Raw genomic sequence first — 27,635 nt, 5'->3', positions numbered from 1 at the left:
CCATAATGGGATTATTGTATTAAAATGTAATGTTATTTTACACTCGTTTATGCTGCTACTTTGCCATACTGTATTATAATTGTTTCTTGCTGCTATTCTTATGCTACGGTTATTGCTTCTGTTGAAGAAAATGTGTTGTTCTATTTTATTGATGCTCACTGCTGTAGGGCTGAAGACACGAGGACCAAAAGGAATTCTGTAAAATGTCTAAAATGACTTGACTGACATTCCATTGTGTGACGGCAGCACACTCACCTTGGAGTTGAGCATGATCTCGGGCGCCCGGTACCAGCGCGTGGCCACGTACTCTGTGAGGAAGCCTGTGTGGTCGTGGTCCGGATCCGCCACTCGAGCCAAACCAAAGTCACAGATCTAAGGGGGCAACGTGATGGTGGATCATTTTAGATGCCACACACACACACAAATACTTTATTTGGTTCCACATATTATATTACATAAACAGGGAATCAAATGTATCGGGGCCAAGCAGCACTGAACACTTAAGGGTACACATAGCACCTCCTTCTCCACGCGGCTAAGCTGCCAATAATAGCTGAGACAGAGCAATATTTGGCAATTTGTTTGGCTTTTCTTTTAGACATTGCAGCAATTCTCAGACCGGTCATGGTGCATTTGTATACATGGCCAAGACTTCCGAATACAAGTACACTATATCTACACCTATACCCAAGGTCGGCCATCACATTGAGCAGTGGTTGGTATTTGATATACTTGTCCCGGAAGGCCTGGTCCATGTACAGATCAAAGGCACAGCCTACTTCTATGACCAGCACCTCCCTGTGGCTGGTGTCAACAAAAACAACATCCGGTGTTATTTGGTATGTTAGCAAAGACATCGTTGGTAAGGCCAAACCACTCTGGTTGAACTCTAGCATGTTTGTACATTGCTGCACTAGATGGTGATATGTTCTGTACCGCATCAGACACAATGTCCACAATACGGTCATGACGAGCTATGTACAGGTGTTTGTATGCATTACATCCATTTGTTATGTGTGCAATGGATTCTAGGTGTTGTTGTGAATCCTGATGGTTGGACAGAATGGACTGTGAGTTTGAGGATACCAAGTGGACAGATTGTATTTAGTGGGTAATACCTGCAGTCTTGCTTTGATGGTAAAACCAACAGCGGTGTTCTTAAACACTAAGCCCTACTACAGACTACCTTGAGATCACAGGTGGCATTCAGGTTCTACCTTGAGATCACAAGTGGCGTTCAGCTTCTACTAGGGCTGGGCAATATGGCCAAAAATGATATCGCGATAACGATATCGATAACTATATCATATCACTCGATATTCGATATTATCGATATTGTTATAAGTATAAAAAAAAAATATATATATATATTTTTTTTAAACAACAGATGTATGTTTATTTTGCAGCAATTCTTTGTCGTTGCCGCCATCTTTAGTGTTACATCCCCTCACATTCCAGTTCTCAGGCTGCAGCTGGTTTGAAAGTGAAAGTAAACCGGCTTCTCTGCTGGCTGTGGCTCCAGGGGAGTTGAACAGTTCTGGCTCTGCTAGTTTCTTTTCTATCTTTTGGCGCTTTTTTGGTGGACAAACCACCGCACATGTGCACCGTGACTCGTGACTGGAGTCTAGCTCTGCTAGCACACATAGCCTACTGTGTACAGACGGTTTCAAACTGTATTTTAAATTAGAAAGCAAACAAAATAAATGGACAAGAGAAAAATAAATCTCAATTTGGTCAGTATTGTCATTTGGACAAGCAAACCATTACTTTAAGTCTGTCCACTGTCTCTGGTTTTAAAACTGCCCTGTTGCAGGTCACAAAAAAAAATCGTATTACGGGGAGGGAAACTGAAGGGTGGGGATCGGGCGTTGTGAACAAGCGACTCCTACAAGTCGGTTGGTGCGCCTGCGCAGTAGAATCAGGAAGTGTCGGGGGCAGCGTGAGCCTCCCACGCGTTACTCCTCGACACTGAGAGATCGAGCTGCGCAGGTGAAAAGATGCGACTGCTGTTACCTCAAGTACCGGAGGGGACTTGTGCTATGTATGACTTAGTCCACATTGCAGCCGGCTTGTGGGAGGCAAGAAACAGCGTTCGTGACAGGGGAGGGTTGAATTGGATGATACGAAATTGGGATGGGAGAAAATATAGAAAAATGGGAGAAAAAGTGGATCAAAAAAAAAAAGTATGTTTTCATCTCTTTCTGCAGCTTTCTCCAGAACGTGATCTATAGCCCCAAATGCATTATATTGATGATGCAATACAGTTTTATGGCAATCAGCGCGATATAAAAAATTCCAACTAGACGTACTTCTAGAAGTTACTACACGTCATCTGATGTTGACCGGATGGGCTAGGGGGCGTTTATAATTCCGTGGGCAGCGTTATACCAATCATCTAATGTGGGTCAAATGTTGATAATAGCAGTTAGTATCGAAGACGGTAACGTTACACGCTGAAACTCACCCCAGTCTCCGCGCGCCGTTGGGCGATCATCGTAGAGTAGAAGTCTTATCATTATGGGATGTAAATTTACCCGGTCCATCTCCAGCTTGTATAATGGTATATACGTCCAAATCATGTTGTTTATCGAGTTATTGGCAATCGATCACTGTGTAGCGTGACGAGCCAGAGTCCCGGGACCTATAGCGAGTGCCCGGAAGTACTACGGACGTCTAGCACAACCTCTATGGCACATCCTGTTAAGCGATTGCGCCGATCGGCCACCAGATGGCGCTCCTGAACCGCCTGAGAGCTCAGTGGGTCCTGCTGGTGGATCTCAGGCCAGCGGAGGGGACATATGAATCCGATCGCAGATTTTTGAAATATTGATATAAGGACGACGTAAAGCGTCCTCCGGCAACTTGAGCATGGCCGGGAATGACGTCTAAAGACGTTTCCCGGCATAGAAAGTGTTAAAATATATCGCGATAATTATCGTTATCATTATATCACCCAACCCTAGTTTCTACCTTGCGATCACAGGTGGCGTTCTGGTTCTACCTTGAGATCACAGGTGGCGTTCAGGTTCTACCTTGAGATCACAGGTGGTGTTCAGGTTCTACCTTGAGATCACAGGTGGCGTTCAGGTTCTACCTTGAGATCACAGGTGGTGTTCAGCAAGAGGTTGGAGGGCTTGAGGTCCCGGTGCAGGACGTTGGCAGAGTGGATGTACTTGAGGCCTCGCAGGATCTGGTAGAGGAAGTAGCAGATGTGGTCGTTGCTCAGGTGCTGCGTCTTCAGGAGCTTGTACAGGTCCGTCTCCATGAGATCCTGGACAATGTATCTGCATGGTGGCGCCACGTTAAGGTACATTCCAAAAATGTATCGACCCGATCCCAATTTGGGGGATATATTCATGTAATGTAATATATGTAATCGAGTGCTACTGGTCACACTGGCATGGAGGGGTGTCAAGGATATCTTATGTGCATTCAAGACACAGACTATGCTCACAGGATATTTGATGTGTGCATTCAGGACACAGACTATGCTCACAGGATATTTGATGTGTGCATTCAGGACACAGACTATCGTCACAGGATATTTGATGTGTGCATTCAGGACACAGACTATGCTCACAGGATATTTGATGTGTGCATTCAGGACACAGACTATCCTCACAGGATATTTGATGTGTGCATTCAGGACACAGACCTTCATGCATACATTGGGACTGGTTTACTTGGTAAATGGTGCATCATTATGGCACGTTGAGGCGAGAGGCCTGTAGAGAAGGATACACATTCTTCATCTGCTCCTAACCCCAACATCTGCTTGTAACATCTGCTCCTAACCCCAACATCTGCTCCTAACATCTGCTCCTAACCCCAACATCTGCTCCTAACATCTGCTCCCAACATCTGCTCCTAACCCCAACATCTGCTCCTAACCCTAACAGAAGGATACACGTCCTTCATCTGCTCCATGGTCGGAGTGCGGATGATGTTGTTGATGGCGATGATGTTCTCGTGCCTGAAGCGCAGCAGAATCTTGATCTCCCGCAGGGTGCGCTGGCAGTACGTCTGGTGCTCGAAGGGGCTGATCTTCTTAATGGCCGCTTTCACCTTGTTGTCCCGGTCGTAAGCGGAGCTGAAAAACATGAAAAACAACATTTTAAAACAAATCGGGAAACAATATTTCTTTTTAAAAAGGCACAAAGATGACATTGCCTGTGGTGCCTTTTTCCCCCCTATTGCTAGGTTTTAGTGAGTTTTTCCATACCTTCGCATGGGGTATGTCTTGGAGTGTTGCATTCATTTATTTTATATTTTTTTGGACTTTATGGTGTTTTCTTCTAGACTTGTTTAAAGAAGACGTGTCCGGGGCGGTCAGGTGGCGTAGCGGAGATTGTGCTCGTCACCAATGCAAGAGGCTGCGGTCTCGACTCCCGGAGAGTCAGCATTGCCTTGGCTCGGGCTGATCGCTATACTAACTCGTTTGGCTGAGTTAGGGGGAGGGGAGCCGTGGGTGGGTCCTGGGCGTTGTGGACAGCGACCCCTACAGTTCGGTCGGGGCGCCTGCTCAGCGAAGGTAGGATCTGGTGAGAGGTAGTGCGGCCTCCCACACGTTACACTCTCCCAGTGAGAATCTGCTGAATCAGGCTGGCTGCCGGCTGGCTGCACATGCGTCGGAGGAAAGCATGTGACAGTCTACTGATGGTTACCGTAGTGTGATAGTAAAGGGTTAACCTTTTTTTTTAATCCACTTTTTTCTCCTCTTTTTCTATTTTTCTCCCATCCCAATTCCACTGTGCCAATTCTCCCCTCCCCTGTCTTGAACGTTGCTCGCATATGCCCCCCACTGGCCAGTTGTAGGGAGGATAGAAGCCTTGCATCACGTGTCCCCTCCGATACACGAGGAGGCAGCCTGTCACATCTTTTCACCAGACAGCGCGGACTCTCATTGGCAAGGTGTAACGTGTGGAAGGCTCACACTACCCCCGCCATTTCCTGTCTCTGCTGTGCAGGCGTCCCCAACCGACCTGTAGGAGTCCCATCGACTTCCACTCGCTAACTCTGCCAATTGAATTAGTATGACGGCTGGCGCAAGCCGGAGGCAACGCCGACAGCCGGAGTTGAACCCGGTGTCTCTTGCGTTGGTGACGAGCGCAATGTCCGCTGCGCCACCCAGCCGCCCTAAAGGGTTAACCTTCTGTAGTGTGGCAGTGAAAGGGTTAACCTGCTGTTGTGTGGCAGTGACAGGGTTAACCTTCTGTGTATTGTCGGCAGTGAAAGGGTTAAATACACAAACCCACCCCCACTCAGCTAATCAGTCTGGCTTCCGGACTGGCCACTCCACAGAAACGGCCCTCATTGCGGTCACAGAGGCACTTCACTTAGCAAAAGCGAAAGGCCTCTCCTCTGTCCTGATTCTCCTAGATCTGTCTGCAGCCTTCGACAGTCAACCATCAGATCATCCTCGCGGCCCTCGCAGGAATGGGAGTGGCTGGCTCTGCGCTGACATGGCTGACATCATACCTCAATGACCGCTCCTACCAAGTGTCATGGAGAGGGACCCTGTCAGCCACCCGCCCCCTGCAGACGGGTGTCCCCCAGGGCTCGGTCCTAGGACCCCTTCTCTTCTCCCTCTACACTAAATCACTGGGTAACATTATCACGTCTCATGGCTTCTCGTATCATTGTTATGCCGATGATACTCAACTCTTCCTCTCCTTCCCTCCCTCAGATATCCACGTCTCTGAGCGGATCTGGGCCCGTCTGTCCGACATCTCCGCCTGGATGACGACCAACCACCTCAAACTGAACCTAAGCAAAACAGAATTGCTCCACCTGCCGGCCAAATCCTCCCCCCTGACCGACCTTTCCATCACAGTCGAGAATGCAGCTGTGACCGCGTCCCCGACCGCCAAGAACCTTGGTGTTGTCCTCGACGACCAGTTGAACTTCTCTGCTCACATCGCAGCGACAACCAGAACCTGCAGATTCCTCCTGAGCAACGTCAGAAGGATCCGCCCCTTCCTGACAAAAGAAGCCACCCAACTCCTCGTCCAATCAACAGTCATCTCCCGCCTCGACTACTGCAACGCACTGCTTGCTGGCCTCCCGGCCACTGCCACCAAGCCTTTTCAACTCATTCAGAACGCAGCGGCCCGCCTGATCTCAAACCTACCGAAGTCGGCCCATGTCACCCCACTTCTTAGGGACCTGTACTGGCTCCCCATTGCTGCACGAATCCGCTTCAAGGCCCTCGACCTGGCATACCGTGCGGCAAAGGGAACCGCTCCCGCCTACCTCCGGTCATGGTCTCCAACTACATACCCTCAAGACTGATTGATTGATTGATTGAAGACTTTATTAACAGATTGCAGAATGGGTACAATACAGTACAGCTCAATACACACAATTGTTAAGGGGATGCAGACCAGAGAAAGACTTTCGTCTTGTTTACATCAGGGTCCCCCATTTTCAATTCATCAGGACATATATGACATACATGACATACAGTACAGATAGACAGTACTGCTACATCTATACATTTATGACATACCAGATTTGCAAATACAGTACTGTTTGTGATACAAAAAGAGTCAAGAAAAGGCCACCTCAGACCTACTCCTATCCAAGCTCCGGGAGGGTCATCAAAGAGAAGTCGCCTATTCTCAGTCCTTGCCCCACAATGGGGGAATGAACTACCCACCCCAGTTAGGACAGCCGAAACCCGTCCAATCTTTCCCCGTCGACTAAAGACGCACTTCAACCATTATCTGAAATCAAATTAAAGGAATAATAATAAATAAATAATCTAACCCTAACTAACCTTACCGTTATGCACTTGTCCTAATAAACTAACCTACACTGTAGCACTCAAAACTTTGATGAACATTGTTACTCAGCTGATAGAGTTGTACCCTTCCTGATGAACAGGAAGGGTACAGAACTTGTAAGTCGCTTTGGATAAAAGCGTCACAGGGTATCTGCAGGTTTAGCCCAGTCAGATTTAAGGCTTTTTAAGACTTTTTAATGCCACTCAAAATTAAATTTAATACCAATTTCACGATAACAAAATGGCAAAAATCATGGGTACACTCATTCAAGGGTACTACGACTATGCCTGCACCTCATGGTACCAAAGCACCTCAAAGAATACTTTATTTAACAGATTTCAGAATGGGTACAATACAGTACAGCTCAATACACACAATAATAAGGGGATGCAGACCAGAGAAAGACGTTTGTCTTGTTTACATCAGGGTCCCCCATTTTCAATTCATAGTGACATTTATGACATGCACAACATACATGACATTTATGGCATAGCATAGGGATATACATGACATACAGGTATATATTACCATTACATTTGTGACATACATGATATGCAAATATACAGTACTGTTACCCATAGATCCTAACAGAGTCAGGGAACATCGCTTGAAACACCTCTCCTAGTCCCTCATTTCCATTGTAGGACTGATGCTTTGCGACCGTATTTAGAACCCACAGTACCTCAGCTTCAAGGGTTGGCGTGGAGCCGAACGTTACCCGGACAGGTGCAGATGTAATAACAATTGGTCCAGGTGGTAGACCTACCTGTCCCTGAGCAGTTGATGTGTACGGTGTCGGCGTCGAAAAGAAATTTGATATTGAAGTTGTCTGCAGGCGGGTTTTTGTAGAGGTAACATGCTTAGCGTTGTGCATGTGTGACTCGACTGCTTTTATTCCCATCGTTCCCAGTTTAAAATCCTTTTTGAAGAGTTTGCAGCGGGCCTCGTACATGTCTTTCACTGGGACCAACCACGGTGCAAACAGAGGGTTTTCGAGCCAGTTCTCATTACATTTGCACTTTCCCATGTTAAATTAACGAGTGCAAATAAATACAAATCAATTAAACTAAACTAAACGTCAGCGTTATCGCTACGGCTTGAATAACGTGTTACCTATGCTCCGGTGTTCTGAAATAGCTCCCGACGGCGACACACAATTAAGGACCATAAATTGGTTCCGCCCCACTGCGTACCGTTTGCGTGAAAGAAAAAAAAAAGCCTGACTTAATATCTCCCGTTAATAGTTTCCCCCCAGATTTCACAATGAAACATAAGATGACATGGCATGTTTTTAAGACCTCCGAAAGTCGGATTTAAGACATTTTAAGACAAATTAAGGCCTTAATAGTTGATAGTTGAATTTAAGACTTTTTAAGACTTTTTAAGGTCCCGCGGACACCCTGCGTCAGCTAAATGACTAAATGTAAATGTCAGCTGCTGCCTCACCGGTCTGGGATCAGTTAACTCAATTCAAAATTACCCATATTGACCCAATAACACTATTACAGCTGAAGAAGTGAAATTGTCTTATATTTGTGTCCTAGAGATTGAGAGGTGTTGGAAAGAAGACTAACCCTTTCACTGCCACACTACCAAATGGTTAACCCTTTCACTGTGACAATACACAGAAGGTTAACAGTAACTTTGCCTGAAGCCTAGTAAGCCCAACAGCTCCCTATCAATATCATAAACACACACAAAGCATTAGAAAACAATATCATAAACACACACAAAGCATTACAAAACAATATCATAAACACACACAAAGCATTAGAAAACAATATCATAAACACACAACGTATTAGAAAACAATATCATAAACACACACAACGTATTAGAAAAGAATATCATGAACACACACAAAGCATTAGAAAACAATATCATAAACGCACACAACATATTCTAAAACAATATCATAAACACACAAAGCATTAGAAAAACAATATCCTAAACACACAACGTATTAGAAAACAATATCATAAACACACGCAATGTATTAGAAAACAATATCATAAACACACACAACGTATTAGAAAACAATATCAAACACACACAACATATTAGAAACCCTAACTAACCCTAACACACAACTGGGTCCTGAATTTCCCCAAGGGGATCAATAAAGGAATATCTTATCTTAACACAGACACAACAAAAACCACAACACAGACATCGCTAGCTGAGTAATTTTCATAAGACATAACAGAGTACCTATGTAAGGACATGGTACATATACACAGTTAAGACATAACAGAGTACCTATGTAAGGACATGGTACCTATATACACAGTTAAGACATAACAGAGTACCTATGTAAGGACATGGTACCTATATACACACAGTTAATACATAACAGAGTACCTATGTAAGGACATGGTACCTATACACACATTTAATACATAACAGAGTACCTTTATGTAAGGACATGGTACCTATACAAACAGTTAAGACATAACAGAGTACCTATGTAAGGACATGGTACCTATACACAGTTAAGACATAACAGAGTACCTTACCTATGTAAGGACATGGTACCTATATACACAGTTAAGACATAACAGAGTACCTTACCTATGTAAAGACATGGTACCTATTAGGCTTGGGCGGTATGACGGTATACCAGGGTATTTAGAAATCCCGACGGTATTGAAAATCAATACCGTCCGTCACCGTCAAAATCACAGATGCGCTTCAGTTTCTATAACAGTGAAACGGAGTTTTGAGTGTAGTGCACACACGGAGTGTAGTGCACACACGCGCCAGCAGAGGGCGAGACCAGTCTAGTGGAGCGAGTGGGTCACAACGGTGTTCACGTTTTACGGTAATGTTGCAACAGTGCTGTGAAAATACCGTAAAGCGTTGTGACGAGAGTTGGTGTGTGTTGTTGTGGAGCAACTGGTGGAGCAAGCAAATAATCCGTCTCTTATTATATGTGAACTAAAGAGTACAAGGTTTACACAACAGCCCCCACCCGCCTTTTTATTGTATTTGTACCGTCCTGTACTATCCGCTGTCAGCTGTTTATCTCTCTCTGCGAGCTACTGAGCTTGAATAACTAGCGTTAGCTCACGTTAACTAGCGTTAGCTCTGCGGCTAATCTTAGATTACCCTGAACTAAATTAATGACTAGGTTATAAAGCATTCGAGTAGTTTTCACTGCACATAGAAGTAGCCAAACAACGGGAGCATTTCGGGAGCATATGACCAAAACCCAGGCAATTTCTAGCCCTTAAAGTGGAAATGAAGCAGTGCGATAAATACATATTCATAGCATCACATTAGTATTTAGATAAGCCACAGAAGAAATCACGTTATAAAAATAAGCAGTTTCTAAGAAAAAACGATTTGTTGTGTGCATTTCTGAAGCATTTATCATTATGGGCGCGGCCATTTTGTTGCTGACGTCATGGGGGTTGTTTGGTGTACACTGCTGGTTAGCTGCCTATAGTGAATGGGTCAGTAAGTAAATAAAATGTTGCCTACAAAACAACGGGACCGCGGTGGTTCTGTTTGTATTGCTCCTGGCTGTTCAAACAAATTTTACCATGTGAGAGAGAGGAAAGTTGGTTAATTTCCACAAACTACCAGTGAAAAAAACAGTGTTGTTGGCATGTTGGCTCAGGCTGGCTGCACTCAGGCGGCGTGATCAGCCTGTTGGACAGGGAATGAAGATCCCCAGAGAACACTTCATTGCCTTGGATTATGTTGTTGGGGGTGGAAGGTTTGTCCAGAAGACCACTAATCAGCTGAAGCCTGATGCGGTTCCCTCGGTCTTCGACAGACAGACCGGCGTTAGCTCTCGGGAGCGATGGCTAGCTAGTTGGCACCAGCCGGGGACCGGCGTTAGCTTTCGGGAGCGATGGCTAGCTAGTTGGCACCAGCCGGGGACCGGCGTTAGCAACCGGGAGCGTCGCGGAGCATTCAGCCTGCTGGCTACCTAGATCCACTTCAACCAGCGTCGCGGAGCATTCAGCCTGCTGGCTACACAGCTTGTCGGTGTGCTAATAGCCTCTGCAAGCTAACGGTAGCTGGCTACACAGCTTGTCGGTGTGCTGGAGCCTCGGCAAGCTAACGGTAGCTGGCTCCAGGCTATTAGCACATCGACAAGCTGCTGGAGCTCCCGACGCTCGGCTGGTTGAAGTGGATCTAGGTAGCCAGCAGGCTGAATGCTCCGCGACGCTCCCGGTTGCTAACGCCGGTCCCCGGCTGGTGCCAACTAGCTAGCCATCGCTCCCGAGAGCTAACGCCGGTCCCCGGCTGGTGCCAACTAGCTAGCCATCGCTCCCGAGAGCTAACGCCGGTCCCCGGCTGTTGCCAACTAGCTAGCCATCGCTCCCGAGAGCTAACGCCGGTCCCCGGCTGTTGCCAACTAGCTAGCCATCGCTCCCGAGAGCTAACGCCGGTCTGTCTGTCGAAGACCGAGGGAACCGCATCAGGCTTCAGCTGATTAGTGGTCTTCTGGACAAACCTTCCACCCCCAACAACATAATCCGAGGCAATGAAGTGTTCTCTGGGGATCTTCATTCCCTGTCCAACAGGCTGATCACGCCGCCTGAGTGCAGCCAGCCTGAGCCAACATGCCAACAACACTGTTTTTTTCACTGGTAGTTTGTGGAAATTAACCAACTCCTCTCTCTCACATGGTAAAATTAGTTTGAACAGCCAGGAGCAATACAAACAGAACCACCGCGGTCCCGTTGTTTTGTAGGCAACATTTTATTTACTTACTGACCCATTCACTATAGGCAGCTAACCAGCAGTGTACACCAAACAACCCCCATGACGTCAGCCATGACGTCAGCAACAAAATGGCGGCGCCCATGTTGAAAACAGGGATATTATATTTTATTTTTCAGACAAATAAGATAGATTTCACATTTGATTATAGAACCCTGTCTTACACAAGGTACACAACAAACAAACTAGGATCACATTGCTCACTGCTTCATTTCCACTTTAAGGAATCAAATAGTCTGCCATGGCTAGATGCTAACGCTAAAACGGTGCGGGCTTCTACCGGTGCGGGACTACCATTCTGAGAGCTGACGATGATTTGTTTACTTGGTAACACGGGTTCCCCCCCCCCCACTGATGAAAATGAAAGTCATACATCAAATACCGTACACCGGGGTATTATGTCATAAAGGTTTGACGTGTGAAAAAAAGGATACCGCCCAAGCCTAGTACCTATACACACAGTTAAGTTAAGACAGTGTGAGTGTTTCACTCGCACTAAAATATATGTGTGCAAACTGTAAAAATTAGGAGCACATAAATATTATATCCTACAAGCTGACAGTTCAATGACTTAAGTGAACGTTAGCTGCTAATGTCAACTAAGCTGTTCCCAAAACAGTTAAACTAATACTGGAGCGGACTTCCGGTATGGTGAGCATGGCGTGAGACGTGCTTTCCCTCTCTCCCTCATGTTTTTTTTAAATTTCCGTATTTTAAGACTCCAAACCTTCGCAGTTCTTTTTATATACCAGTAGCGATACAGCTAACTAACTAAAAGGCTTCACAAAGATACCATCCAAGACTCCAAAGTCAAAAAGGGGCGATGTTCACAGAGAAGAGGAAGCGGACGACGTTGTTAGCAAGGCCTGGCTAGCTACCCTGCTTGAAGACCGCAAAATGGCTATCACTTCAGAGTTTAGAAAATACATTACCACTCTGGAAAATAAACTTGACAAAATTCAGTCGGACGTGGCCGACAACAGACAGAGGGCCAAGTCACTGGAGGAGAATGCGGAACTTGTAAGCGAGAGAATGGTGTCGCTGGAAGCTACATGTGCCGAACTGAGCGCTAGCCATGCTAGGCTAAAAGCTAAAGCTGAGGACCTGGAGGCCCGCGGAACAATCTCCGGATCATTGGACTACCAGAGGAAATTGAGGGCCCAAGACCAACATCCTTCTTCGCCACCCTTTTATCCCAGGTTTTGGGGGCAGAAACCCTCCCTACCCCTCCGGAGTTGGACCGCGCACACAGGTCGCTAGCAGCTAAACCGAAGCGAGGTGAAAGGCCCGTTATCGTCAGGTTCCACAACTATCAAACCAAAGAACGGGTGATCCGGGAGGCCAGAAAGAGAAGGGCAGAGATGCTGTACAACGGTCAACCAATTGCTTTCTATGAGGATTATACCCCGGCTGTGTTGGAACAGTGAGCACCGTACCGTGAGGTAATAGCACAACTTTACAAACGTGGGCTGAGGCCTAGACTTCAATATCCAGGCAAACTGATGATTACGGAGGAGAACAGGGACAGATTACGCTTGATGACTGTTGGCGATGCTGAAAGGTACCTCAAGGCTAAGCTAGCCTAGCATGGACGGCTATCTAACGAACACCTAGGGGTAAGCTAGCCTGGCACCGGCAGCAATGGACAAGGAATGTAAAATGCGAGACTGAAATTATAGACATTGGTTGGACTAAACTGTTCAGTCACAGTAGACCTGACACTTACACTTCATGGGCAGGGCTGTACGCTAAGCTTTTTCACTAGGGGCACACTTGCCCCTAAACGAGAAATTTAGGGGCAAAAAATATTTTTTAGGGGTACATTTTTAAATAACAATTGTACCATTATTTATATCGATTGTTTTTGATTTTTTTTTTTTTTTTTTACTTTCTTTTTTAGCGTTTATCGCTTTTCTGGTCAAGCATGACCGACAGATATAGGTTGAAACGGGATATAGATCAGGGGAAGACATTCCGGGAAACGACGGCGGGTCCGGGAATCGAACCCGAGTCCCCCAGATCCGTGACGCAGCACGGTTTTCTCCGACGCAGAAATAGCGCCGAGATATGCGGTGAGCTACTGGAGCTCCCCTGTTTTTGATTTAAAAAAAAAAAAAAAAAAGTTTTTTTTTATAAAATATATATATTATATAATCATACTTGTAGTTGTATTATCTGCGAGACATCGCCACCACGCAACAAGTCAAAATGCTCGCTATATGCGACCAGCTCCACTGTCTGTGTGTACTCGAGTAGCCTCCAGCTACGGCCAGGATTCTCCGGAGCTGCAGCTGGACTGGCTCACGACGATCGGTAATCGGTATCTGTAACTGAGGGGTACAATTCCCTGACTGTATTGATAAGTATGGTATCATTAAACCACTACCGCTTTATGTACTTTAACTACTGGCCACACAGTACATGATATAGATATGATGAACACTTTCCCACCTGATGAAACCAAGTCCACACAAATGTATCCGTCGAATCTTTAATATATAGCAAAGGGTATATACAACGTTCACGTAATGACATTTATGATTTGAATGCACTTGTAAGGCAAATGAGTATTCGTAGGCAAATCAACATTGAATGTCCAATCTCTGGTTACGCAGGAAGCAAGTATACAACCTGGTTCTTTAGGGAACTATAGCGATGGTACTTAATGATTATAGCTGGATACACTAAAGGGGGTCCCGCTGGTTGTAAGTCAGTAGGGGGGGGGGGGTTAGGAGAGCCGCTGGCGATATCCCATCTGGCCAACGATTTCTTGGGAGAATTCAGAGTGCTGAACACGGTGCCCACAGAACCTTGGTCCACAGATGAATACAGTTGGGCCCTCTTGTAGACGGTAGCTGCCGGTCCACAACGAAGAGACGTGAGGCGACCTCACTCGGGTTAGAGCGCCGTCTCACCTGGACTCCTCTTGGGGGTAGTTCCAACACTTACCAGTGTTGGCTGTTATCCATGGCATAATCAAAGCACCCAAAGCAAGTAGATAATCCAAGCCGTGTAGGGCTCGCCGTCGTCCGGGTAAGGTAATCCAATGTGCAGGTCCACTCGTCCTTGCCCAGAACTCCTCGGATGAAAGCACCACACGTGGTCTGCCCAGCCTGGTTAAGACTCTAGATAACGCGAGGAAAACGATGGGGGTACTGCTCACTTTATAACTCTAACCGAACGATGCACCATACATAATAGACTATTATTAACTTAATAGAAATACGTCCCACTCGACGGTATAGTGCCAAACTATGACAATTCAACTATTAATCCACACGATGTCTCAATGCCATTCTGAGGCCAAGTTGACCATACTGCACCACACGTGTATCGTGGGTGAGGCTTAACGTCTTGCCACTAGGTTGGAGGGTAAAGAACTAAGGGCTAAGGGAAGTTCTACTTTACTTGCGCCATATATATATGCGCTGTGAACAAATAGTACCATTCGTATTTCGGCAGACGTATTCCTACGCGGAACCGGGGCTAGTAACGACATGTTCGTCGGCACGATTGAACTTGAACCAAGGGGCTTGGCTGCTGGCGCCAAGTTCTTGTCCAATGAGAGAATGAAACTATTATGGGCTGTTAGTAGACCAAAGGGATATTCAGTGTATATGTACAAGGAATATACAAGGGATATCAAACGATATACAAATACTATTAAATATATATCCATAAATAAATATATATATTCGGTTTAATCTGATCCTTCACAACAGTATCGGTGGCAAAAAACGTGATCGGGGCATCCCTAGTTGTTAGCTGTTGTGCGTATGCACGTCACGTCATCACGTAACGTTGGTTGTTGTTAGTGAGTGCTGAGCCGAGGCTGAACGGAGCCAAGCTTGGAAATCTATATATCGAAACTTTGCGACCACGTTTCATGTTTATTTCGAGGAAATAATTTATCGCGATAGTTATCGTTATCGTTTTATCGCCCAGCCCTACCCTGACTATCAATGAAGAGACCGAGAAAGAATAGAGCTTTACACCTCTAACTACATTTTCTATTATTTTATTCCTATTGTTTACTTTTTATCTAATTATTTGTGCATACTGCAGATGTGTTTGATGTCAACCTCCGGGGGTGGGATGGGGTGGGTATGAGGGAGGGAGAAAAAATAAAAATAAAAAAATGGAAAATGTCCAATGGTTACAACTGAAATGTTAAAATAATTATTTTCCTGTAATAAATAAAGATTACAAAAAAAAACTAATGCTGGAGCTGCTCATAGCGGAGCGAAGGTGATGAAGTTAATCAGGTCCATAGAGAGCTCCCTGCGACCTGCCATCAGGCCAATCAGGACCATGGAGAGCTCCCTGCGACCTGCCATCAGGCCAATCAGGTCCAGAGAGCTCCCTGCGACCTGCCATCAGGCCAATCAGGACCATGGAGAGCTCCCTGCGACCTGCCATCAGGCCAATCAGGACCATGGAGAGCTCCCTGCGGACTGCCATCAGGACTATGGAGAGCTCCCTGCGGCCTGCCATCAGGCCAATCAGGACCATGGAGAGCTCCCTGCGGCCTGCCATCAGGTCAAATTTGTTTTGGTTACCATGACGGATTCAATTGCTTCATGAATTTGTGGGGTAAGGAGAAAATCAATACCGTGGCAGTTCTAGTTGCCATTAATTTAACCCTTTGAGAACTGATTAGCTGTTCCAGCTGGTGATTAACAGTTTCAGTGCCGACCTTGTTTACCCCGTTGAATGCCATCATCCACTTCAATGTTAGCGTTAAAAACACCTAATGTATGTTTTAAATTGTGTCTAATTTGCCCGTCGCTGATCAATGACTTGTTTGCAGTCAACATTGTCGAAACGGATTGTTTTTTTTTATTTGATTGACGTACATTTGAAACGCCAATCCAGATGCTCTTTGGTTTTGTTTTTCTCTTCTTTCCCTTTGACCGTCACGATTTTGGGTGTATGTACATTTAAAGAGGCCATTATATCCTCATAGTTGATATAAGTCTCTGAGGTCCCCAAAACACTTATTTGAAGTCGACTTTCTGAAAATACCACTTGGATTCTAGCAGCCTCTATGCCCCTCTGTTTCAGTCCTGTTCTCTACGGGCTGTTTCTGTACCTGTAGCTTTAAATGCAAATGAGCTGGTGCTTCTCACTCACGCCAGAGCACGCGCACATGCGTCTGGCTCACAGAATTCAGATCAAACTGTGAAACTAAGTGTTGCAGATCAAACATGACTGAAGATCCAGCAATTGCATATCCTATTTCTTCCCTGAAATGTTGTCGGTAACATATTTCAAAATGTTCAGTTGCTATCGCATGCACTCATGTGCATAGGCGCCTGGCCTTAAGAGCACGCGGAGCAGCTGCTCTCCCACTATTGAACTTGGGGGAGCAAGGGTATGATCTTGCTCCACCACTTTTTGATCATATGAAAAATATGATATACCCCCCCCAATATATAAATCTAACCATAACTACGTAATTTCAATCAAATTAATAATACGCAATGACACTTAACACTTTGACTGCCGGGAACCGTCTTTAGACGTCTTTGCTGGCCATGCTAAAGTTGCCGGAGGACGCGTTACGTCGTCCTTATATCAATATTTCAAAAATCTGCGATCGGATTCATATGTCCCCTCCGCTGGCCTGAGATCCACCAGCAGGACCCACTGAGCTCTCTGGCGGTTCAGGAGCGCCATCTGGTGGCCGATCGGCGCAATCGCCAAACAGGATGTGGCATAGAGGTTGTCCTAGACGTCCGTAGTACTTCCGGGCGCTCGCTATAGGTCATGGGACTCTGGCTCGTCACGCTACACGGTGATCGATTGGCAATAACTCGATAAACATGATTTGGACGTATATACCATTATACAAGCTGGAGATGGACCGGGTAAAAATATATCCCATAATGATAAGATTTCTACTCTACGATGATCGCCCAACGGCGCGCGGAGACTGGGGTGAGTTTCAGCGTGTAACGTTACCGTCTTCGATACTAACTGCTATTATCAAAATTTGACCCACATTAGATGATTGGTATAACGCTGCCCACGGAATTATAAACGCCCCCTCGCCCATCCGGTCAACATCAGATGACGTGTAGTAACTTCTAGAAGTACGTCTAGTTGGAATTTTTTATATCGCGCTGATTGCCATCAAACTGTATTTCATCATCAATATAATGCATTTGGGGCTATATATCACGTTCTGGAGAAAGCTGCAGAAAGAGATGAAAACATACTTATACATTAGACCATACTTTACTATGAATATGTGAATGAAAAAGTTTAACGTTGCTACACAATGAACAATACATATAGGACTTTGAATGGGCCCTAATAATGGCAATGTAGCAATAGAATTTAAAAAGTTATAGCCCTGCAAAGAAGGGGACTTTCTCCATAGACAAATAGCGCTGGCAATCTATGGTATATCATGAATTTAACCTTAGGCAGCCAAAGTGTTAATAACACGTTTTTAAGTTTCCAAAGATTGCGAACCCCCCCCCCCCCCCCCCTGCCCCATTATGGTTTGATCCAGTTCGTCCCATCTCCAGCGCGTAGACCTTGGCTCACAGCGCTGCAGTCTGGCTGCAGGTAGAGTCAGTGTAAATATCAAAGCCCACAGAGTGTGTCATAATATTGGTGGCAGGCAGGTAGGCTTTTCCAGTAAGTTGTTCAAATAAAAGGATTATGTTAGACATAAGTTACTATTGAGTGGTAGTAGAACTTCTACGGTTCTACCACGCAATACAATAAAAGTGTTTCACGGTCCCGAATTGCGATCTGGTCATACGGTTTCCTCGAATAAATAATAATAACGTTTCCCTCTCTGGTTGGCGTTAGCTTTAGTGCTAGCCGCTAGCTAACGTTATCTAGATATGTGGTGTGAGCTGGATGACGTTGACTTCATTTCCAAACGTTAACGCTATCTATATGGCAGACGAGCAGGGCCGGATTAACGACGGCCGCGGCCCGTGGGCCTATAGTGACGAGGGGCCTCCATTTTTTTTTTTTACTTTTTTTTTTGAGATCGATGTCATGATTGTGCACTGCAGACTCAGGGAGGAGGCAGAGAAGGAGAGAAAGAGACACAAGATTTACAGGTAATGGAAATATATATTTTTTTCTCTTTCTTATTAAAAACTTGGCCTATTTGAAAGGAGATTGATTTAATAAAAATGAATGAGCGAAAAATCAATATACAGTGTATATACAGTATAATATATTATTATTATAGTAATTGGCTATCATACTGCAATATAAACTGAGTTTTATAGTGAAAAGAGCAGCTTTATTGGTCAAGATTGAAGGCTCTATATTGCAGGAAATTGCACGTACAGGTTCATTAAATTAAAAAAAAAAAGTCTGCCATGGTCGTGCCGGACCCCCTCCAAACCATAAAAAGCCTGTCCAAAAAATAAAAAAATAAAAAAATAAATAATAAAAATAAAAAATGTAATAAAAAAAATATTCTTGCACCCCCACTTTCAACTATAACTAGGCGGCCATGCTCATGTGTTTCACTACACACATGAGTGCATGCTTACCAACTGTTCGCCTGTTTTTACTGCAACACTACTATCACCGACATCTAATGGCCCTTCTAAGGTTTCTCTCCTCCACATTGCCTGTGGTGCATTCTTTCCTATTGCTAGGTTTTAGTGAGTTTTTCCTTACCTTCGCGTGGGGTCTGAGAGTGTTGCATTTATTTATTTTGCATTTATTTAAAAAAATTTGGACCTTATGGTGTTCTTGTTTTGTTCTTGACTTATTGTGATGTTTCTTCTTGACTTGTTTAACACTATGGCGACCGGCGGGGCACGGTGATTTAGGCCTCAGAGGACAGCGGATTGTAAACAAACCGATGTACTTTCCTAAGAGCTTTATATATCATTTATAGTATTGCTATCTGTCCATTCTCATTGTCACTTGAGTGCATAAACTGTGCCTTCATAATGGCTTAAAGAAAATAAAAATCCATCGGTTGGTTGTCGTCGTGAATATAAGGTATATCGCGCTTTTAGTCTAGGCTTTTCTGCAGGAGGCTGCAAAATAGGCTAAACGTTGGCGCCGTTATATCAAACGCCATTTCTGCTGTATATATACAAATGAAATAAAACAAACTGCGTAGCATCCGGACTATTACAGAGCATCTATGGATGAAATGGGGGCGGCGGGGAACGCCGATTACTATTATTGATTAGCAATACAGTGTGCGTTCAATATAGCATTTTCATTGATAGATCACGTTACGTTATAAAACAATGTCCAATCCAGCTGTAATTTGGGGTAATATTATCCTACCGTCAGGCCATGTGATCGCCGGCAGCATTTCCTCACCAGTCATCGGATTCTGGTAGATCGATATGCACATTGGCTAATCATAAATCCCATTATTCCACGCTGAAAAAAATGCTCGGCAAGCTGATCCAAGATGGAGGGGCTTCGTTTGGAATCAAGGATCTGCCCACAGAACTGTACTTGCATTTTTTTTTAAATCCACATAATGATACTGCAGTGGAGCGATGGCGCCCCTAAGCGGGTCTGGCCGGTACTGCATGTTTCAAAAATCAAATATGTGAAAAGATCCTGCTAGTGGATCAGGTACCTAAGAAGCATTATAAATAAGGAATAAAACAATAACAACTCGTCACGTATATACTCGTGGCTCTGGTCCACAACGCTCTTTTTCGAAACACGTATATACTCGTCTCGGACGCCATAGTGTTAACTCTTTCAGTGCCACGCCTGGTTTTCCGTTTTACCGCTTGAATGCCACCATCGGCGCCAATGTTAACGTTAATATCGCCTAATCTATGTTTTAAATTATGGCTATGTGTCTAATCTGCCCATCGCATTATCAAAGACTATTTTCCAGTCAGTGCTGTGAAGACAGATTGTTTTTTTATCGCGTCGTTTCCATTTCAGAGCAGTTAGAAAAGCCCCCGTTTTGATATAAAAAACAGCTCATTCTGGAGCATTCTATGAAAATCGTCTTTTAGTGGAATATTCCACAACGTTGATATTCGTCGGCCTTTTTATGAATCGTTTTCAAATAAACGCTAGATGATCAATATTATACGTGCACGCAAGCACATTACGGCCGCGCACTGATAATCGCTCCGTTGATTACCTCACGGAGTTTTACAGTGAAACTGAAAGAAGACATTTCACAAAACAGCTTATAACTTCATCAAACTTACACCGATTATCCTACCACTGATAACATAGAGTCCTTACCTGACATCAGATGGTATCCAACTAGTATATTCCAATTCCTGATCACCATTCGAAAAAATCGATACGTGTATGGATCCACAGTAGATCTCTATGATCCGCGGGGATCTGAGGCTCCAGAATGAACTCTGGTAACCCCGGCTGGATCAGTGAACTGGAAAATGTGGAGTACCGGATTTTTTTCCCCATTCATTTTCATTGAGTCCATTCCAAAATCACTTATGTCACCTGGGAGACGACAGGGGGCGCTTTTTTCCACAGTGATCGTCGGCGCCCCTCGGGTGATGCAATAATTTTTCAGATCGAAAAAAAAAAAAAAAAAAAAAAAATTCGAGAAATCTCGTGAGTGGCTAGCAACCACCTATAAAAAAACACGAGAAATCTCGTGAGTGGCACTGAAAGAGTTAAAGAAGACGTACGGCCCATGGGGACATTAACGTGTGTTGTCGGGCCTTATAAATAAATGAGATTTGATTTAATCGGTTCATATCCTTTTTATAGCATTTCGAAAACCCATCGTTCTCTCGAAAAATTTTGGAAAATTAAAAGATTCCCTCATAAACTGCATTTATTGGAATATTCTCAAATACACTAGACATGTATATTTTCAAATAAAAGTATAGTTTTCAAATAAACGCTAGATTATCGATAGTATATGTGTCAGGGCTCGAGACTAACGATGTCCCGTCGTCCCGGGGACGATCAAATATTGATTTGGGACGAACAGAAATCTTTTTTGGGACGCAAACGGGACGGAGAGGATTTTTTTTTTCACAGGAAATGTCAATTAGCCGACTGTCAGTGCGCGCATATATATATATGAATTATTCTACGTTAATAAAACATACCTGGTGATCAACTACAGTTTGCTGTAAACATTATGATATGTGTGTAGTGTTCTGATAACGACGGCTGCAGCGGGAGCTGGCTCATGCTGGATTTGCGAATAGCATGCAGCTGCAGAGCCACAGAGCCAGGGGCGCTTTCAGGTCCGGTCACAGGCCCGCTCAACAGCGCCCCCCACCCAACGGCTGAATTGCCAATGGCTGACTGTGCAATAAATACAATAAAACGATAATTGTCGTCGTCGGCACTCAATGGGGGGGCTGATAAAACGAGATATGTCGTCCGTGGCACTCAATGTGTTAAGAGAGCTGGTGATTAAACACTTTGGATGCCAGCGACGCGTTTTGTCGTTAGTTCATGCCGACCTATGAATGCCACCAACGCTATATAGCGTTTGTCGTATTTTTTTTTTATTGGCGATTTGAATTCATATTTCATCAATCGAGCCTCAGGTTAGTGCTGCAGAGTCTCTCTGAGCTCAATTGGGAAGATACCGCCCCCTATCGTCTATCCCTGTGTAACTGCACCCCATTAGTTTAGACTGATGGGGGGGGGGGGGGCGGGCCAGTTTCCTCATTTAACTTTTCCGTCAAGCCAACTGAAGAGACCCAAGCGTGGATTATGTATTTCCAGCACCCAACGCTGAATCAATAAACGCGATCGATATTTGGAATGGCGATCAGGAATTGGAATAATCTTTTTGGATAACATCTGATCTGAGATAAGGAATCTATTTTACCAGTCTTGGGATAATCAGAGCTTTTTTCACAGATATATCAACGTGTGTGTGTGTGTGTGTGTGTGCCGCTGATCAGGAAATGAGAGAATCGATATTTCAGCCCGCTTCTATAGCGTGCATAAGTACACATATACTATCGATAATCTAGCGTTTATTTGAAAACGATTCATAAATAAGCCGAAAAATTACAACGTTTGTGTATGCCAGAATATTCCAGTAAATGCCGTTTATCACGGAATCTTTATATTTTTCTTTATATTTTCCTGAAAAACGAGGGCTTTTCAAAATGCTATAAAATAGGGCTGGGCGATAAAACGATAACGATAACTATCGCGATAAATTATTTCCTCGAAATAAACATGAAACGTGGTCGCAAAGTTTCGATATATCGATTTTCCAAGCTTGGATATGAGCACACGCACTAACAACCAATCAGTGAAGGAGATGGCCGACAGCGGAAGGAGACCCGGAAGGAGACCCGGAGGTAGGACTCAAGTAGTAAACAAGGCTGTTTAGGATAATTAGCTTGCACGGCGCTATTTTATATATTTACGTGCTGAGTATGTGTGTGGCGTGAATTCTGATGCCACGGTTATAGTAGTGTGGGTTATACGGTGGACGTCGTTGCAATGTATTGGGGCGGAACAGAGTATTTTAGGGATATATTTAGTACATTGGCAATATGGCTGGCTAGGATAATTAGCTTGCACGGCGCAATTGTATCATTTGGCTGGCTAGGATAATTAGCTTGCACGGCGCCATTTTATATATTTACGTGCCGAGTATGTGTGTGGCGTGAATTCTGATGCCACGGTTATAGTAGTGTGTGGTATACGGTGGACGTCGTTGCAATGTATTGGGGCGGAACAGAGTATTTTAGGGATATTTAGTACTTTGTCATGGGATACACTGCTCGCTCTGGCTAACTGCTAACGTGCGCGGACTGATGATGACATCAACTCGAGACATTGGCAGCAGAAAAACAAGTCTATTAATAGCCCGTCCATCGGCGCTCGGCATAATAAGTTAATTAAACTTGACAGACATTATATCGACGATAATTATCGATATAGAGTAGGGCTGACCTTCGAAGCTTTTTTTGGCAATCGAAGCTTCGGGGCCGAGCTTCGATTTTAATTCGAAGCTTCGGGGGGAAAAAAATAATAATAATAATTTTTTTTTTTTTTTTTTTTATCTAATGTTGTGAGACTTGTACAGCACTTTCGTAAACGTTGTCGTTTTTAAATGTGCTCTATAAATAAAGTGGGTTGGATTAATTAATTAAGTAGCCCCTTTCGTGACTGACGCATCCAACAAGGTTTCACTCGGCTGTGTGATTTAATTCAAGGTGGATCGCTGTTGTCGTTTGAACAACTTCAGATTTCATGGGAACTACCAATCCCCCAAATCAAGAATGTTTAAGATGAATGAAGTAAGATTTTGATTATTTGAAATATGGCCTGTGTAGACTAAACTATGCACAGAATTATGTCAGTCTACAAGGTCCGGATTCTACATGGTCCGGCAATGTAGACCTTGTAGACTCCACTACAGACCAATTATCAGTGAATGTTCATGCATTTTTAAGAAGGGCAACTTCCACAAAAAAACAAAGAACTCACCAAAACATCTCAGTAGCACCTTATCTAAATGTTATATTTCATATATGGAGATTCATATTTATTTATGTATTGCATGCATTTCTACATTTTATTTCCTATTTTGTTTATTCATCCCAGTATCTTTCTTTCTTATGTGTGGAATTCTACAAGGCGCGCGCGCGCGCGCACACACACACACACACACACACACACACACACACACACACACACACACACACACACACACACACACACACACACACACACACACACACACACACACACACACACACACACACACACACACACACACACACACACACACACACACACACACACACACACACACACACACACACACACACACACACACACACACACACACACACACACACACACACACACACACACACACACACACACACACACACACACACACACACACACACACACACACACACACACACACACACACACACACACACACACACACACACACACACACACACACACAGTCATTTAGCTGACGCTTTTATCCAAAGCGACTTACAAGTTCTGTACGACAAGACAGCAAGAAGGGTACAACTCTATCAGCTGAGTAACAATGTTCATCAAAGTGTTGCGTGTTACAGTGTAGGTTAGTTTATTAGGACAAGTGCATGACAGTAAGGTTAGTCACGGTTAGATTTTATTTTTATTTTTTTTATCATTTCAGATAATGGTTGAAGAAGTGAGTCTTTAGTCGACGGCGAAAGATTGGACCGGATTCGGCTGTCCTAACTGGGATGGGTAGTACACACACACACACACACAAATCGAAGTCAATTTTTTTTTTTTTAAATATATATATATTTTATTTTTTAAACTTCGATTTTTTTTTTAATGTTCGAAGCTTGTGCCATCGAACGAAGCTTCGAAGCTTTGAAGTATTTAAGACAGCCCTAATATAGAGTTATATGAAAATAATTTTATAATTTTATAGCGATAACGTTTTTGGCCATATCGCCCAGCCCTACTATAAAATGGAAATGTAGCGATTAAAAAACAATCCGTTTCGACAATGTTGACTGCAAACAAGTCATTGATAAGCGACGGGCAGATTAGACACTAGTGTTGTCACTAGGGATGTCCCGATCCGATCACGTGATCGGAATCGGCGTCGATCACGTGCTTTTCAGAGTATCGGGGATCGGGAAAAAATAATAATAAAAATCGGCAGTCAAAAAAAGAAAAATTTTATTCAACAAACATGACCATGTCCACGTCTTAAACTCATACGGAGGCCTTAGTTTTGGTTTTAAAGTACATATAATATATCATCATTAATGTATTTATTGTCACACAGAGCAGAATAATTATCCACAACAAACACATTCCCCTTTAATTTTCACCGTTGCAACAAACATTCCCTTTAATTTAGACGCTACACGCTACACGCGACCACAACAACAACACGTCGCTCCCGAAACACGGTTAATATCCACTGACTTGAGCAGCTAGACTTAATGTCAGAGGTTTGGAACTAAGCATTTTAAAAGAAAGTCAAGCCAGTTGCAATGTTTGCAAGGAGGAGATTCCGCGTGGAGGAAAAACTCATGAAGCAGCAGGCTGGAGGCGAAGTTTTCAGACTAAATTTTCACCTGGAGGATAACGTTACGTGACTGAGGTTTATCGTCGGCGTTTCAGACCAGAATGGACCATTACGTAAGTCGAACACTGAATGTATACTAATGTGCAAACATATATTGAAACTTTTAATATTTCTCATATGAAGCAGAAGCACATTTCTCAGGGTGAATGTAATAACAAAAGCCTCCGCTCTCGCGCCCCGGACTATTATAAGCAACAGATGGGCTTGTCTCGCTCTGCCAGTTTCTGACAAAAATGCATCAAAATTGATTACTAATGTGAAAGATCGGATCGGAAACGATCGGATCGATAGATATTTAAAATCACATGCTCGGGATCGGATCGGAAGCAAAAAAAGGCGATCGGGACATCCCTAGTTGTCACGATACTGGAATTTCGAACTTAGATACGATACCTTGAAAAGTATCTATATCATTGTCGATACCACGGGGGAAAAGGTTCAATTTTAAAATGTAAAAAAAAAAAAAAAAAAAAATGTATAATACATTTTGCTTTTGTTGCTGGTTGATTCTCCTCAGCTTCTCTCTGGTACTATAAGAGAAGATAAATATAATACTTTTAAAACCCTTTGTTTATCTTTAGATCACATATTTTAAAATAACTGTATATATAAAATAACATGGTACCTGACAAACTGAACTGTTTGTATTACAGTCATATTCCGACTTAACTGAATGCACACGTGTGTGTGTGTGTGTGTGTGTGTGGTGTGTGTGTGTGTGTGTGTGTGTGTGTGTGTGTGTGTGTGTGTGTGTGTGTGTGTGTGTGGACTACTGTATTATTACAGGTATTGAAATGAACAATGCAACTTCCTTATACAAATTTTTTTGTTTTGTTTTTATGAATAATTAAATGTCGATATTTCGGGAAATGAGTATTGAAACCGTTTTAAATATTCAGAATCGATATGTATCGATTTTTCGATATTTTTGACAACACTATTAGACACATAGCCATAATTTAAGACAGAGATTATGCGTTCACAACGCTATCATTGAAGTGGGTGCTGGCATTCAGCCAGGTAAGTACGACACCCCCTGGTGCCTCTGAAAGTGTTAAGAGAGCTGGCGATTAACACTTTGAATGCCAGCCACGACATAACACGTGTTAGCAGCCCGCCCCCTGAATGCCCAGCACGATAATTAGCGTGATTTTTTTTTTATTAGCGATCTGAATTCATATTTCATCAACCGAGTCTACCGTTGGGAAACCAGCCCCACCAGGCGCTCAGATGTAAAAAAAGCGCCCCCTATCGTCTCCCAGATGGTAATGCACCCTTTTGGAATGGACTCAATGAAAATGGATGAGAAAAAAAACTCCGGAATCCACATTTTACTTCTCACGCATGTCCCCCGAGCCGCTCGGAGTCATTGTGGACCATCAGAACAGCGTGTAATATGTCTTTACAGTAAGTAGCATTGGATCAATAAAAGGATACATTTTTGGATTGGCCATCAGGAATTGGAATAATCTTTTTGGATACCATCTGATCTCAGGTAAGGAATCTATTTTACCAGTCTTAGGATAATCAGACCTGTTTTCACGGAGATATAAGCTTTTCCCCTATATGTGATATGGCTGTTTGGCTGTGCGAGCAATCAGGAAATAAGAGAATCGATTTTCAGCTTGCGGCACCAGCGTGCATACGTACACATTATACTATCGATAATCTAGCGTTTATTTGAAAACGATTCATAAATAGGCTGAAAAATGACAACGTTCTAGAATATTCCAGTACAGGGCCTTTATCACGGAATCTTATTTTTTTCCGTGAAAACGAGGGCTTTTCAAAATGCTATAAAACGGAAATTAACCGATAAAAAAACAATCCGCTTCGACAATGATGACTGGAAAATGAGTCATTGATAAGCGACGGGCAGATTAGACACATAGCCATCATTTAAAACATAGATTAGGCGATATTAACGCTAACATTGAAGTGGTTGATGGGCATTCAAGGGGGTAAAAAAGGAAAACACGGCCGTCTCTGAAAGTGTTAAGAGAGCTGGTGATTAGCTTGGCTGGCCGTCTGCACTGATACAATTGGCTGTATCAGAG

The 27,635-nt window shown here is 43.8% G+C and overlaps 1 protein-coding gene across 1 annotated transcript in view; it reads right to left on the bottom strand.

The window, feature by feature from the left end:
• Positions 1-27,635, bottom strand: part of mapk1 (mitogen-activated protein kinase 1) — a 90,398-nt gene that overhangs the window by 35,311 nt on the left and 27,452 nt on the right. The window contains exons 2-4 of the mRNA XM_084323496.1: positions 3,908-4,090; positions 3,095-3,284; positions 256-372 (exon numbers count right to left, since the gene is read on the bottom strand). Coding sequence (XP_084179622.1) covers positions 256-372; positions 3,095-3,284; positions 3,908-4,090 — 490 coding nt within the window. The remainder of the gene's footprint in view (positions 1-255; positions 373-3,094; positions 3,285-3,907; positions 4,091-27,635) is intronic.

Source organism: Notolepis coatsorum (genome assembly GCF_963971535.1).
Source record: "Notolepis coatsorum genome assembly, chromosome: 10".
Lineage (NCBI taxonomy): Eukaryota > Metazoa > Chordata > Actinopteri > Aulopiformes > Paralepididae > Notolepis > Notolepis coatsorum.
Note: the sequence above shows the minus strand (reverse complement) of the source record. Positions and strands in the feature narration are given on the sequence as shown.